Source organism: Uloborus diversus, chromosome 4, assembly GCF_026930045.1.
Source record: "Uloborus diversus isolate 005 chromosome 4, Udiv.v.3.1, whole genome shotgun sequence".
NCBI lineage: Eukaryota > Metazoa > Arthropoda > Arachnida > Araneae > Uloboridae > Uloborus > Uloborus diversus.
In genome coordinates, this window is record NC_072734.1 from 124,199,562 (window position 1) to 124,216,573 (window position 17,012).

Sequence of the window (17,012 nt, forward strand, 5' to 3'; positions counted from 1 at the left end):
ATTCTTGCTGAGCAGTAATAAAAAAACCACGGTTTCGAAGATGCTCCTTCGCACTACATGACACTTACTGCGCCACGCCATTGCCACTGCTGCAAATGGCACACATACTGCTATGTGTCCATGCCACTTCCACCACCGTATCCCCTCCACAATTCCCACAGCACCCTATCCAAATACGGGTGGTTAATATGCCGAGCCCTGTATATCTTAGCGGGTGAATTGCCTGTGAATCTAATTTACCCTCCAGAATTCGTCCCGTGAGCAGAGCAGAATACTCACACTAAGAAGAAAACAAAATTCTTTTTGTTTCATGAAATGTTTAATTTGTTTCAACAAGAGTTATTATTTTGCTTAACATGAGGTGTTTAGAATATAGTAAATGAAACATTTTTAACTAAATACATATATATATATATATTAAACACTTTTGTTGGAAATAGGTGGTGTGGGAAAAATTCTCACTTGTTCTGGAAGTGCTCATTGTGACGCAAGTTCTGGAGAGTAGAGTGCTTTGCACATTGTTAAGCCACATTACTCATTCTAATGATTAATCATCAAGTATAATTTTTTTTTAATTGAAAAGATTGAGCTAGAAATTGTTTAAAAAATGACTATCTGCTAGTGTTACACTAGGCGTTTAGACGTGAGGTTCAAGAAGGAAGAAAGAAAAGTGGTTATTAATGAAGAGAGAAGAGATCATCTTTTTCCCGCATCTTAGCATCGTCATGTACCCCCACGCAAAATACCCATCATTGGCATAAGACTTTTGACAACACTGCGATCACATTTGCCAAACCCCCGGTAGCAGATTTTTTTCAGTAGAATTCAAAAGTGGTCTGCAAGGTAGACCAGCAGCAAAAGGAAATGATTGATAATAATAAAATGCTAAATAAAAAAGTTACTCAGCAAAAAGGAATGATTGAAAATAAAATGCTAAATTAAAAAGTTACTCAGCACAAAGGAGTGATACAAAATAAAATGCTAACCTTTAAGTTACTTAGCACAATTCAGAATAAAATGCTAAATTTAAAAGTTTCCCGGCAAAAACGAATGATTCAAAATAAAATTCAAAATTAAAAAGTTTTTCAGAAAAAAAAAAGAGTGATTTAAAATCAGATGTTAAATTAAAAAGGTGCCCAGCGAAAAGGAACGATTGAAAATCAAATGCTGAAGGTTACTCAGCAAAAGGAATGATTGAAAATCAAATACAAAATTAAAAAATTACTCTGGTAAAAGGAATGATTAAAAATAAAATGCCAAATTAAAAAGTTACTCAGCAGAAAGGAACGATTGAAAATAAAATGATGAATTAAAAAGTTACGTATGAAACGAAGGTTGAAATTCTTCAAATTAAAACAGAAAACTGAGGCACATGTAGCTGCGGAAGCAAGTGCTTTTGACTACTTAGCTACTGAGGACTCCTGCATGGATTTAGGCGCCTCCCCCCCCCCCCCTAATTCACTTTGAACTATATTTTTCTGCTTATATTAGAGAAATTCGTGCGGAAAGCTAAGGAAAAAAATATTTTCAATTCAGAAATAGTCTGCAGACCTACTCAAAACTCTACGACGGGCGTCACAGCGTCGCGCTATTTATGCTACCGGCAGAAGCGTATTAACACGCAATGCACCCCAATTCACTTTGAACTATATTTTTCTGCTTATATTAGAGAAATTCGTGCAGAAAGCTAAGGAAAAAAATATTTTTAAATCAGAAATAGTCTGCAGACCTACTCAAAACTCTACGACGCGCGTCACAGCGTCGCGCTGTTTATGCTACCGGCAGAAGCGTATTAACACGCAATGCACCCCTAATTCACTTTGAACTATATTTTTCTGCTTATATTAGAGAAATTCGTGCAGAAAGCTAAAGAAAAAAAAATATTTTCAATTCAGAAATAGTCTGCAGACCTACTCAAAACTCTACGACGAGCGTCACAGCGTCGCGCTGTTTATGCTACCGGCAGAAGCGTATTAACATGCAATGCACCCCTAATTCACTTTGAACTATATTTTTCTGCTTATATTAGAGAAATTCGTGCGGAAAGCTAAAGAAAAAAAATATTTTCAATTCAGAAATAGTCTGCAGACCTACTCAAAACTCTACGACGGGCGTCACAGCGTCGTGCTGTTTATGCTACCGGCAGAAGCGTATTAACACGCAATGCATTTTGCTTTAGATACTGGGAATTTGTTTAAAAATATTTCTTTTTCTGACAGAATGAACATTCTTGTGTTGTTGAATTCTACCTAAATACAACTAATACATAATTGTCAAATTTCGCATATAATTCTTAAAAATGTATTTCGGAGTAGGAGTTTCTGACTTATTTCATTGACATCAGTAGACTTGTGACTCAGACAACAAAAATCTTGTTTACAAAACATTGGAAAGAAACGTTGAAGAAGTGTTTATGTCCGTCTGCTGTTTGTTCTGATACAACTTCTTTTCCATTCCACTGTGCCGAAATTCCACGCCCGATTTGACGGGATGGCGGGCCTCGAAACCACTCATGCGTGCTTCCTCTGACCGCCTGTTTACTTGTTGAGTTCGGAAAAAAAAAATAAATAAATAACAGGACAAGTGTTCTAACTACGAAAAAAAGAAAAACATAAATGCTCGTTTTGCACACTTGGATTTGCATTAGTTTTAAGACTCAAAAATAAATGATGCTCAAGCACGCAACTTAAAAATGTGATTAGTTTGGCACAGTTCAAATATGATTTTTGAGGTTCAAAGTAAATAAATAAATACATAAAAACGAACTTACTCTGCTTTTCGTTAAAAGATTGCTAGCACATATTTTACTTGTTAACAGTGTTCCCAAGTTAGTTTTGTTTAAAGTTCTGAAATTTTATTTTCTTGATTTAGGGCCGTGAAAAGTAGTTGAAAATTGCACACGATCCTTGAGAAATATGAGAAATTTAGAAAAATTTGATGTACTAACTATGTCACTGTAGATTGAACCTCAACAGTTCATATACTTTTAAAATAATCGAAATTAGTAATCATGTAGATTTTATTGAAATACTGTATAGTTATCTTTATCAATAATAAGCCTCAAAGTTTGTCTGGATATCTGGATCTCCTGTCAGGATCTCTGTCGGGATATCTCTCTGTGACGCGCATACGCCTAAACCGTTGGGCCGATTTTCATGAAATTTGGTACAAAATTAGTTTGTAGCATGATGGTGTGCACCTCGAAACAATTTTTCAAAAATTCGATTTTGTTCTTTTTCTATTCCACTTTTGAGAACATTTTACCTAGCAAATTGTCATAACGTGAGACCGTAACATGGGCGAGCAAATGAAAATAGCAAATTGGCGAGAAATTCATCATCCATTATTTTTAAATATTCAGCCGAACCAAATGATCTTTTATTTTTCTACTACGGGCAAAGCCCAGTGTCGGGTACAGGGGGGGATCATGCTCTCCCCCCAAAACCCGCAACAGTATTTGAATGTTTGCTCAAAAAAAAAATAAAAAACTTGATCGAAACCGTAAGAAGTGGATACAAGATGGCGGGTCATGACCCCCCCCCCCCGCCATCAAAATCTGTGACAATACTTTGTAACCTGTTTTAAGGTTCGTTGCATTTGGGTGGTGAAAATGACTGCTTGGAAAAAAAAAAGAACAAAAAGCCGAACCGAACCCATAATGAGAAACCGTAAATAGTTCTCGAATATTTAATTTTTGGGGGGTATTAACTGTCACATTTCTATTCATAGCATATGTCTTTAAAATGTAGACAGTAAAATAGCTTTTCTTGAGACATTTAGTCTGCGACGCTGTGTTCAAGAGCCAGTATAATAAAGAGTAACTAAGAAGTGTCTGACGCCAGGTCACTTTTTATGCAAGAATTTTAATCAACGATAGTTTTTGTAAAACCATATCCAAAACTACAGGCATCGCTTCAATCGATAAAACATTTGAGTGTGTAAATGTTTTTTGTTAATTTAAAGTTTGAGTAAATTATAATTTCTTTCTGTTGCAATTTTTAGGTTGTCTCGTTTTTAGTCGTGCTGAGTTTATTTTTAAATGCGCTGTAAACAGTTTATTAATTTAAATCAGTGTTTTGGATTTAGTATCGTGCAAAAAAATGTAAAATTTGAGTGTCGTGTTAGCACAAAACCTCATTTTTCAAAGTTTCTCGTAAACTAGCCCACCGTAATATAGGCGGAAACTCTGTTAAAAAAAGCCGCGTTTGTTAGAAATAAAACTACATATAACAGTTCCCAACATATCCCAATTTTTTCCGACACCCTTTGATAAATTACAATTTTTTCACTGCACCCTAATCTATTTCAATTATACACGCATATTGAAAATATGGACAGCTCGCGGCACCCACTTCAGGAACCCCTGATCCAAAACAAAAACAATGAAGCGTTCGGGTGACAAAGCAGTGTGGTCTTTTTTTTTTTTTTTTGACTGTTGAAAAAACTGATGAACCCAAAACCGATGGAAACATATCTGGAGTTCCTGTATCAGACTCTGAGACTGTGACGTCTTCGTCAACCACCAATTTTCTACAATTGGAATTAATCAGTCGGTGAGTAATTTAACAAGTACGCACTATATTTATGGAATATTTAATTTTTAATTAGATTTTTGCCGCATTTTTACTATTTCTTTTAAGTGATGTTATTTTTCTGCATACAAGATGGATGTGTCGAGTATTATGCAAATATTTAATCAACCAGGGGCTTTATTCTCCGAAATTTCCGAAAACTTTCAGTTGCCGTTTCCGAAAATTTTCGGCTTACATTCTAAAACTGAAAAATTATTTTTAAGAAAACTTTTAAAATGATTTCGATGATTTTTGTAAGCATATTTGAAGTGCTTTTATGATTTCAATGATTTTTGTTTGTATATTTGAAGAGTTTTTTACGGGGGGCTGCTGTTCAGAAGAAAATTTTGTACGTAGTTCTTGAGCATGCATCCCCCTAAAATGAAATCCTATATCCGACCCTGGCGGGTACCACTAGTCTATAGTATTGTAACTCAATCACAACATAGTTATTAAAAAAGATTCGTTGCTTTCTGCATCACATCGACACCGCCGGTCGTTTTATAGAGCACCGACCATCTTCCGAGTACGACCAATGAGATCCTCCGTAACCTAGGTATCAGGTAGCATTTCAGTCAATATGATAAGATGATGTCTAGCGCAAAAACGTTACTTGATATAACGGGATTATCCTGAACGAATAGCGGGATAACGTTGTAGGGAAGTTTTTCTTGACCGCTATTCGGGAGAAATTATGAAGAACAAATTAGCTGCCGATTTGATTACCTCTGTAGTTTTTAAGAAAACTAAATATCCTTTGGCAAATATGAGGAATACTGAATATGCTTTGCCAAATATGAAGAATACTGAATATGCTTTGCTAGATATGAAGCCATACCAAATGCCATTACCAAGAAGAATGCTTTGAAAACTGATATACATTGCTGTCCTATTACTGACCTATGAATGCTATGGACATAAGAGTGGAAAGTTCACTTCAATCGCGTAAGAATTGGCTTATTTGCATTTCTTGAATTTATCTTGTACGCTAACAGAGAGGTTGTAATTTGCCATACTACAGCCTCTCTGTTTGGATGCAAATTGCCATACTACAGCCTCTCTGTTTGCATGCAAAATGAAACTTTTATTTCAGCGCATCCCCCCCCCCCCATCAGAGATTCTCTGGCAAGTAATTCAGCTCTTCGCCACCAAATTTTCATACTTGTCTCTCGCCTTATAGTGGTTTGAAAAGTCTAGCTGCAGATGGGGAGGTTCCGGGTTCGAATCCCGGCTCGGTCATGGTGCACCGGACGACAACTTCTAAAGAGCAGAAAATTCACCTTTATTAGTTTTTTTCTTTGAAACTCAATATAAAAGTGGAAGGACGATGGGTAGGGGGGGGCAGTTTCAAGGATTTACCCCGCCTCGGATGTGTGACTCAATGGTTTCAACTTCTTAAACGCTAATTAGCGTGCCACTTGAAAAGTTTTTCTTGCTCATTTTGTTTCCGATTAGACACAGATCATTCTGGTGGAAGAATACAATCTTTAACAACGAAGTTGAGCTTCCCACATACGTGACGTTCATGTAGATACAAAACGGAAGGTAGACCGATTCAAACGATTTCAACGTCGAATAAAAATAGATACTTTCATCTTCAGAAAATCTCGTAGGCGTCTCATGAATATGCATACGAGGTATTTAAATGTGCCCGCTCTGAAACATGGTGCCAACATGGCGTCGCTCGTCATTAGTCACAGTCCTCTTCATTGCCCGCCGGACCATATCGGCCTTTTGAGAAATTAATAAACGCTCCAGATGACCTCTTGGCGCGACAGAATGATGCGGGGCACATTTTTGCTTCATGAATCAACGGGTTCTGGTTTCTTTCAATGACTTGAGGTCGTATTTCCTTAAACAGGACCTTGTTTTTTGCATACTAATTAATCTTAAGATTTCTGCAGACTTTGCTTAACGAATAAACAAAAAAAAAAAAAAAAAAAGACGTTTATGAGGCATCACAGGATAACCACCTAAACGTCTTTGTTTTGGCTAGTTCATGGCCAAGCCAATGGTGTTCATGACTAGTTGGCTTGAACTGGTGTTCATGACCAGTTCAAGCCATTATTTTCATGAAATGAAATATTATTTCATGTACATTATGAACACTTAATGAATTATTTCATGTATGAATTATTTCATACATGAATATGAATTATTTCATGTACACATGAAATATTATTATTTCATCTATGAATTATTTCATACATGAATATGAATTATTTCATGTACATTATTTTCATGTTCATGAAAACATGCCCAGCCAAACCATTTGGTTTGTTCATGATAAATTTAGCTAGATGCATGATAAATTTTCCTTCAATTATCTTGCATATTTTTGTATTATTATCTATGGTATTTATTCGATAATAATAACCAAATAAGCTACATGAATCAACAGGCTCTGGTTCGTTTCAATGACATGAAGTTTTATTTCCTAAACTACTTTCTGCAGACTAACTAATCTAAAATTTCTGCAGAGTTAGATTAACCAATAAACAAAATAAACAGGTATATGAGGTATCATAGGACAGGCACCTAAAAATCTTGTTTTAGCTAGATGTACTAGGAATTTCACTTCAACTATATCTTGCATATTTTGTTATTATTATCTAAAGTATTACTTATTTACTTTTGTCAACTTTTTTTTTTTTTGTTTTTTTTTTTGTTCAATAAATATGCATGTAGGTACTGATCCATTATGGATCTCTTTTGTTTTGCAAAATGGATTCTTTCCTTCAGTCTCCCGCCCAAAAGCAGTACTGTCACAACATTATCACAATCGTGACATTGACGCATTTCCTTTAAATGGCATAAATGTTAAATACTAGTAATTTTTAGTTACTTTTTTATTACCTTTGGTCTGCTTCTCCCCCCCCCCCTTCCTTTTTTTTTTTTTTTTTTTGTTAAAAATTTAACTAGTTTATCGTATCCAAACGAACTAAACTTCACAAAATTTATCGAATTTTCTCTCGATTAATCTTAGAATCACAGAAATAATTTTAAAAAATAAGTTGATTAATTAAAAATAAAAGAAGTAAATGAACCAGCAAGGGTCTCGCATTTAGATGCATCTAAAAAATTTCAAACGATTATCGATTGTATATTTTTCGTGCATTCCAAGCCATAAAAACCCTAAATCTTTAATTTAAACGATATTTTATCGCCCTTCGTAACGTGTTTTTCGAGACCTCTAAATCCCTTTTAATTGGGTCTAAATAGGGATTTAATGCCCGATTCATCGCGTTTTCCCGATTCGAATGACCCCTCGTGACGGCCATTTTCAGGTTTAACGATCGACATGCCGCAGAACGAGTTACGTGAATGATTTTGTCTGCGCGATCGTAAAAAGTGCTTTGTGTGTTGAGGTTTTAAATCGCTGCTTAATGGAAAGTCGTTTTAATGAGGGCGTTTGAAACAAAGTATTATACTGCCTGCCGATGACTCATTCACCACGAATGCAAATCAAGTTAGAAGAAAATTGCATGTGGATAAATTAAGCTGTAATATTGAACCTGGGGCATTAGGGTGCGTCTTATTTTTAAAGGTGTTATTTTTTCATGAGGCACCCTCTCATTTGGTTCCTTTGGATGAAAAAAAAATTCTCATACCTGAAAAATAAAAATTGAATAATATTTAGAGGGTGCTAACACTGCTGCAAAATTTGTCAACTCTCTCTCTCTCTCTTTTTTTTTTTAATTTATTTATTTAGTCTGGATAATAAGTAGCAATCAGTGAAAAGTTTGCATTGTCACATGGAAGTAACAAAGAAAAAAACTACAATATTGCTGAATGTCAAAGACCGAAAGTGTAAACCTGTGATATGAATGGCATTACGAAACTTTCGGATGCTTTTTTGACATTATTACATAAAATGACAATCATGGAATGCTTATTATTTTCTTGTATATGTAAGAAATAGGTATTTGTGTTATGTTAAACCCAACCAACCTAATTTCATGTTGATTAAAAATATGACAAGATGTATTGGGGAGTTGATTTTTACACCATTTTTTTCACAATGAATGTAATTTTAATCACTGGTAGCACCCCCTAAATTATGTTTAAAGTCTATGAAACTTTTATGTGTGTATTTTTTCATCAAAAGGAAGCAATTAAAGGGGTGCCCCATAAGAAATTCAAAACTTTTTTTTAAAAAGCATTTTAAGACACACCCTACTGGGGCATCAAACAGATGTCCCTCGAACCACACTCCTGACCCAGAGAAGTGCTGCTATACAGTCCAACGGCATTTCGGTTCTTTAAAAAATATATTTCAGTTTTTCGCACTGAGTTCCAACTATCCACTATTCCTCAACATAGGCGTGCGCAGGGCTTCAGAAATGGGGGTACCACTGTACCAGGAGGTTGAAATTGCGCTTGGAAAGGCTCCCATACTTGCTCGCTTAAGAAATTTTTTCAAATATTGTGAGCAAAAAAGCATTTTAAAGAGTATGAGGTAAGAAATTAATAAACCTAAAAATGTAAAAATTTAGCCACTTTCAAAGTAACTTTCATTTCTATGTACTAATGGGGATACCACGGTACCCCTGGTGACCCCCGTGCGCACGCCTATGTTTTTCAAGGGGTAAAATTTTCCAATGGCTGATCAATAATCGTGAAGAAACATCGTTATTTTCATGTACACGTTAAGTTTTCAAGCACATTAAAAAAGCTCAAAACAAATAACGTTAATAGATCATACTGGACCACAGAGAGATGGCGGATGACCTTAAAAGCGGAAACATTATACGTATCATTTGTAATAGTGGTTAGCAACAGTCAGAAAGCGCCTACACTGTAAAAAAAATTCGGAAACGTTTCTGAGTATATCGTGCAGCTGCGGTTCATGAAATTTTCAAAAACGTTTCTGAGTATTTCGGAATTCTCTTTCTGTAATGTCCGGAAACGTGTCTGAGTATTTCGGAATCCTCTTTCTGTAATGTCCAGAAATGTTTCTGAGTATTTTGGAATCCTCTTTCTGTAATTTTCAGAAACGTTTCTGAGTATTTCGGAATCCTCTTTCCGTAATTTCCAGAAATGTTTCTGAGTATTCTGTGCAGCTGTGGTTCATGAAAGTTTCGAAAACGTTTCCGAGTATTTCGGAATTCTCCAAACAATTTTCAAAAACGTTTCTGAGAATTTCGGAATCCTTTTTCCGTGATTTTTTCTAAAAAATAATTCTTTTTTAATAGTATTGCATGCCATATCAGTTTCAATTCTTTCATATCTAAGAGCAATGAAACAAGCAATTTTAGAATCATTCGTGGAATTTTTTTTTCTGAATTTCTAATGACAAATAGCATGGTTAACAGCATAACATATGCACAGTTATAAATTTTTGAAAATTTATGAAATAATATAGTAGTTTCATTCATAATCACAAAATCGTCGGGGGAGGGAAGGGGAGTACTTTCTCAAAAGTGGGATTGTTTGTTAAACAATATTAAACTTCAGTTTTTCTCTCAATATTTTCAAGACAAAATTATCAACATATTGTATTTTTAAAGCAGAACTTAAAAACATATCTTGTATCAAACTTGATAGCTTTTATTTTCGGATAAAATTTGACAGAACTTACCTTCCCTTCGCGTCAAGTCTATTTCTCTGACGAAAAAAGTGTACCGAAAAGTGCCAACAGAGAAATTGGTGAATTTAAATATGACACCAAGTCCTCCTGTTGGAACCATTCCGGGTGATTCTTCTGTTCTTGCCCTTTTCCAGTTCATCACAAATGTAAATACTTTATCAAAATATGTTACTGATTTTATTTTTACAATGTGCGCAAAATGCATTACATATTTTGTTTGTTAAAACATTGAATTCTATTGCATGATTACTCCATTTCATATATACGAGATCCCCCCCCACACCATAGAGTGATGGTGAACCCATAAAATGCTATAAAGCGCCCCCCCCCCTTAAAAAAAGCAATCCCTGAAAATGTCAATGGCAGTCTGCGTGGTGAACGCCCCTCGTCTTCTCCCCATATGTACATTGTATATTTAATTAATAACATAGTATTTAAAAAAGGATCACTTTTAAAACAATGACATGAAATAATATTTCTTTTTATTTCGGCTTGTAAATGCAGCTGTTCCATTTTTGCCTCTGGCTCATTCCTCCTGACTGTCCTATATTAAACTAGTATATCCACGAAGGAAATGTTATTTACCGAACAAACTAATGTCAAGGAATTTTTTATTGTCAACCACATTTAACAAAATGAATAAGCACATGAATTAATTGCATAACTATGTAGCTTACTAATAGATAACTGGGCCATTTTCTAATGGTATAAATATTTTTAAATAAATGAATAAATTATAATAAAAAAAGATAAATAATACTGGCACATTTTTTGTGAAGCATATTACAATATTAGAAAGCATTTGCATTACCATATTTTTAATGAATTAAACAATTGATTTTTTTTTTGAACCAATGTATGTATATCCAAGTATTTCAAAATAACTTTTCTGTGATTGCTTTTCAAATATAAATCTTATTTCTTTTGCGTAATTAATCAGTTTCAGTTAGTTACAACAAATAGTACACTGCGCTCACAGGTATGTAGGATAACTTTAAATTAATTCGATAAACCCAAAAACAGTTACAATTGGAGCCTCATCAAATGCAAATCAACAAAAATATAAATGTATATAACAACATTTTTAAAATATTCATTAATACTTACAAGTGAACATGAGCGGAAGAAAATCTAAGTACCTCCATTACAACTGGATAAGTAATCCAAAGGGTTTCGTTTCATTAAGTATAAAAACGGGTGTTGAAACTATTCACGCTTGAACACACAATATAAATGTAATCACGGTTGCACCGGAAATTGTATAAGCAAATCGTTATTAACTAACTTAATAGCTGCGTACATCTTCTAAAAAATCAAGAGCAGCCCAAAATGAAAGGCGTAAAATTAGTTTCGACACAATTTACTACTCTCTAGACATGAAATAACAAGCAATCCAATAGCAACCATAGATAAGAAAAAAGAAGTTCTCGTTATTTCCGACTCATTGGCGCCTGTGTTGGAAGGATGAAATAGGTTTCGAAGCGTTGCGTCATCACTTCCGCTTCTAGATATCTTGAAATAACAAAAAGCTTTCTGAATATTGAGGAGTTCGCTATTGGATGAAGGATTCCTACCATTTCGGAAACGTTTCCGATATATCCAGAAACGTTTCCGAAATTTGTTACAGTGTAGTAAAAGAGGCGCGTTCTCGCTGATCCTGTCTATTATAAAGTAATAAGAAACAACCTATTACAAATTATGTTTCCACTTCAAGGTCATCCGCTATCTTTCCGTGGTCAAACTTTACATGAAACATATTAAGTACTAGCAAAAATACCCGGCGTTGCCTGGGTCAGTAATAATTATTAGAAAAAATCGTTACTTGCTTTTGTTTTTTGTTTTAAGTAAAAAAAATTTAAAACACATCTTTTTGACGTGATTAAAAATCGAGTTTCTTCCTTACCCATAAAACTAAAATAGCAATAAGTATAAAGAACAAAGTAGTATTGATTTAGAAACGAAAGCACTATATTTAAGCATATACAAATTTAAAAAACATGAAATTAATCTTCTCATGTTTAAAAAGATTAATCTGTTGATACTTTTTTTTTAACATGGAGTCTAAAACCTTCTCTGTATGGCTAATGAAGTACGAAGTGATTAAAAAAAAGTAGCTGCGCTCGTAATCCCCTTATACTTGCTTTAGTTATTTCGGGAAATTTCAATCATTGTGGCTCTTGGTGCGATTTTACCGAATTTGCGAAAGTCGTTTCGGGGTACCTTCGATGATGCTCCCCCATTCTTTCCTTACTTTGTAAAACGATATGATATTAATTTTCGTTACAGAGATATCGTCGCCAGATGCTGAGATATTTTTGGTCACCATAAAATGGCGCTAAACAGTTTCATCCGAAATGTTACCAAAATAAGTAATAAAATTTGGTGATTGTTTGAAATTGTGCAAAAAGGAAAATTAATGGAAGTTTTTGTGCTGTTTCTGGATTTGCCTAATTTAGTTGCTGGATTATTTAACACAGTAAAAAAAGTCTTTTGAAAATTCTTTGATTGGCGATATTTTGTTTACATGGTGAAAGCTGAGAAACATTATGACGTAGTCTTCGGCTTCAAAAACAGCAACGTTGAAAAAACTGCCAAATGCATCAGCTACGGAAATCTTTCTGCAAAAATTTTGGCGATCTGCTGGTTGTTTGGATAATGAGTAAGTGTTCAATTAGCATAAATAATAATAAAAACCATTAATTACATTAAAGTTCCGTTTAAATGGAAAATCATCAGCCAAATCATGTATTATTTGCCAATCTTGTGCAAAAATCTTACTTCAAGATTTGACTTGAGAAAAGCCTTGAACAATCACGAAAAGCAAAGAAAGTCAACAATACAACAATTGTCGCTATCGACAGGGAGTTGAGATGATACACTAAATACTGTATTGAGTTGAGGAAAGCCTTCGAACATGGATCTAAAAGCTCATAACTCGTTTTTTATTCTACTTAGAAATTTCGAACAGGTGCCATCTTCAGCAGAAAAATCAGAGCTTTCGATGGACATATAATGTAAATATGTGCAAGTATTTTTTCATCCCAATATTAGAGAATTTATACAAAAATTGTGTTTTATTGCCCCCCTAAGGGGGTTTTGCCCCCCATAACGGGACGAAAACTACCCTATGTGTTATTCTGATGCATAAGCTATATTATTGTAAAGTTTCATCAAAATCCGTTCAGTAGTTTTTGCGTGAAAGAGTAACAAGCATCCATACATCCATACATCCATACAGACAAACTTTCGCATATATAATATTAGTAAGATTATTCCGACTTCGGATCAAAACACGACAACTGCTGTCCCGTTCCGAAGTTGCAACCATTTGAATTTCTTCGAGTTTCCCAAGGTAGGGTTACCCTACAAATATTTTATGCTTCTGTAAGGACGCGAGGGAAGTTTCCTTTACAACAGAGATAGAGGGAGAGCGACATAGCACAATACATTTGAACATCTTATTAAAAATATTTCCAAAAAAAAAAAAAAAAATCCAAACGAACCCGAAAATTTCACTTATGCAAGCTCATCTTACACAGCATCAGATAATAAAGAATGATATCACACATTAGGGATAAGCAGAGCAGTAACCCCACTATGTTGCCAATTAATTCACTAATTAGTTGTGTTTACCTATATTGGTTGGAACAATTGTTTATGTGTCAGTTCTAACAATTTAAGGGCTAATTTGTTGTTTATTACTTTTATTGGGAGGTTAAAAAAATATGGCGACTAGGAAAAAAAAGGAGTGGCGACTAATAAATTTGCTTTTACTTGCCCCCGGCGACCAGACATTTTTTTCAGTCTTTATCATTAGTTAGTGTGCAATCTCAATCTGTTAGAAAAAGATTCTTCTTATTTAATCTCAACTAATTAATTGAACAACGTGCTTCCCAATTCCCTCTTGTTTTCTTTCTTTCTCTCTCTCTCTCTCTTTTTTTTTTTTTTTTTTGTAGACTCTAATTTCAAAGGTAACACACTAATTTGACTTTTACTGACAGGTATTCATTATCTTTTACCTGATTTTTCAAATTCTTTGAAGATTCTTATTTACCGATATGTGTCCGCTTAACTGTGTGCGCAAACAAATGAGGCGGCTTTTCTACAATTCTTAGTCGCTCGCTGTTCGAAGACGATTTACTACTGACATGCAATAAATCTGTTCATGCGTGAGTACATTTTGTCACTGGAAGTTAGTTCTATACGTTCCAGGGGAAAAAAAAAAAACTCCCGAAAAGCAACCTCACAAACAGGGTGAGGTTAAAAGTCCAATCCTTCATCGACAACTAGTGGATCTTTGCTGTCTTCTAATGACAGTGAGCCATAACAAATAGCTCAAAGCCCACTCCCCTAGTAATGCAGTAATTCTCAAGGACAACTTCTAGCGTTTGTTTGTCCAAAAACTTTAATTGTAGATCGTTTGGCAACGATAAAAGTGTCCATTTGTTTTGTGGGACACGTTTTAATTCGTGCGAGGTTGTTATTTTGCACGATAAATGGCCAATCTGTTGTCCTGACAAGAATATTCCTGATAATGAGAGTGAAATAGAATTGCAGCAATTAAAGTTCGTTCCTCAGCATGTACTAGCATTCTAAAGCATCTTTCAAATGATTTAGTTCCACAATATTTATGAGTTTCAGATAAAGTAGTGTTCACTCCATGAAGAACGTGTTTAAGATGCTTCATCGATCAAAAGTGATTTTGAGAAAAAGGGGATGACGTTAAAATATTGTCTTGAAAATGAATTCAGTCATTTGTTTGCTTTTCCAACTTGAAGAATTCTAACTCATTGATGCAGTCATGCATCATTTGTTTCTTTTCAGACAACTTCTGTATTTTTTTTTTTTCTTTTTCAGTTTAAATGGGCTGGTTTAGAGGGACACGGAAGCATAATCACAGAATATTTTGTTACTTTTGTATAAGTTTTGCGCAGCACGGATACATAATTACGGAAGACTTTGCTACTTGTTGTGCCAAAGAGTTTTGAAGAACACGGATGAATAATTACAGAATATTTTGTTACTTTGATAATCTTCATTATTTCAGTCAGTTCGCCGCCTAAACCTACCAAGAAACCTGTTGAATTTTATCCTTCCGGTGCACTATACTTCCGGCGCGGCGCGGCGCTGGAACCGTAAACCGAACCTTTTCCCCTCTTTCTATCTTTTTTTTTTTGATATGCATCTTAGCAAAGCTTTTTCCCCCAAGCTCTTTTTTTTTGGTATTTATATAACATTAAAATAATAAATAGAATGTGTTATCAATATATTGTCATGAAATAATCAATTTGTCGTTTGATTTTTAACAAGACTTCCTTTTTTCCTTAAGGTGCACCTGTACTTCAGTGGATTGCCCGAGGCTAAGGTACCGTATGTGAACAGCGTGGGCGAGAGGTATCGCATCAAGCAGCTGCTGCACCAATTGCCGCCCCACGACAACGAGGGGCGTTATTGCAACGCCCTCAGCGAGGAGGAAGCGCGGGAACTGCGTCTCTTCTCCCAGCAGAGGAAAAAGGAGGCACTGGGCAGGGGTACACCACGACAACTGCTACAAGATGGCCCCATGCCTTGCAAAAACGTAAGTGTAGTAGAACTGCTAGAGACGGCATTATATGTTACGTAAGTGCAACGTGCATATAGGGACGCCCCGAACTTTAATTTTTGGGAGGGCGAAAATTCTCAATTTGCCGAATAGAACTCCAAATTTCGCCGAATGATAATGATTTTGCCAAATAGAACTCCAAACACTGCCAAAAATCGCCGAAGACAAAATTTGCCGAAAAAGGATTTTTTTCGGAGGTCACAGTGACCTCCCGTTGGGTGCATAATAGGGTGACCAGGAATAACGTAACTGTGACTTGAAACAACTTCGACTGTTGGTAAATGGTTATGTCGTTACGTTATTACTGGATTTAAAGTTTTTTTTTCCACTTACCATTCTAACTCGATTTTTTTATTCAAAAGTTTGGATGAACCTAGCGTTACTCGATTTTAGAGCTTCATGGTCAGGGAAAGCGTGTGTGAGAGATTGTTCGATTGCTCAAAGTGCCTCACAATGCAATCAGAAGATTTAGCTGTTTGGTCATAAAGGGGACCTTTCAAAAAAGAGACGAAAAAGAACTGTAAACGCTCTCAAGAAGAAGTAGTTCATCAGAAAACGTGCATTCCAAAATGCCCACTGTCGATGAGAAGAATAGCGAGAGAGACAGGGTTTACTCAAAAATCACAGTCCATGCTAAAGGGGTGCTGAACCTTCATCCTTTCAAGATGAAACGAGTGCAACTTCTCATCGAAGAAAACGAACAAGTGCGGCTTGATCTTGAAGGATCCAGTACGAGCAACAACTCCACACTGGGACTGATTAGTTTTCTGACGATAAGTGGAACATTCATGCAATCATCAGAATGATATTATTCGGTCAACAACTTTACCAGTCAAATCTTCCATGGTTTCTACATCGTCAAAATCACAAATTTGTCATGCTGTTTGCAGGAATTTGTGCAACAGGCAAAATACCTCTCATTTTCATTCATTATGGAACCAAAATGAACAATCAATAAAATTTCTTTTTGATGCAATTTGATTCCAAATGAACAATGGAATCAAAAAGAGATTTTCTTTAAGATGTGGTACTCGTCCTCAACAACTTTTTGGAAACGGTGTTTGGACGGTGACTTTAGCCCCATATTATTACAGTTACATTTTAGAGGAAAGGGCAAGCACGAAAGCTCACAAAAGTTTAGAAGCTCTGGAGCGTTCGTTGCTTTGGAAATGGAATCAAATGGCACTGGTCGAACTGCGACCAATGGCTAATAATTTCATCAAAATTTGCAAAAGTCGGACACTTTGAA

At 35.3% G+C, this 17,012-nt stretch overlaps 1 protein-coding gene across 1 annotated transcript in view; it reads left to right on the forward strand.

Moving 5' to 3' along the window:
- LOC129221324 (protein prickle-like) overlaps positions 1–17,012 on the forward strand; it is a 308,368-nt gene that overhangs the window by 269,967 nt on the left and 21,389 nt on the right. Inside the window, exon 4 of the mRNA XM_054855791.1 lies at positions 15,491–15,739. Within this exon, the coding sequence (XP_054711766.1) occupies positions 15,491–15,739 (249 nt within the window). The remainder of the gene's footprint in view (positions 1–15,490; positions 15,740–17,012) is intronic.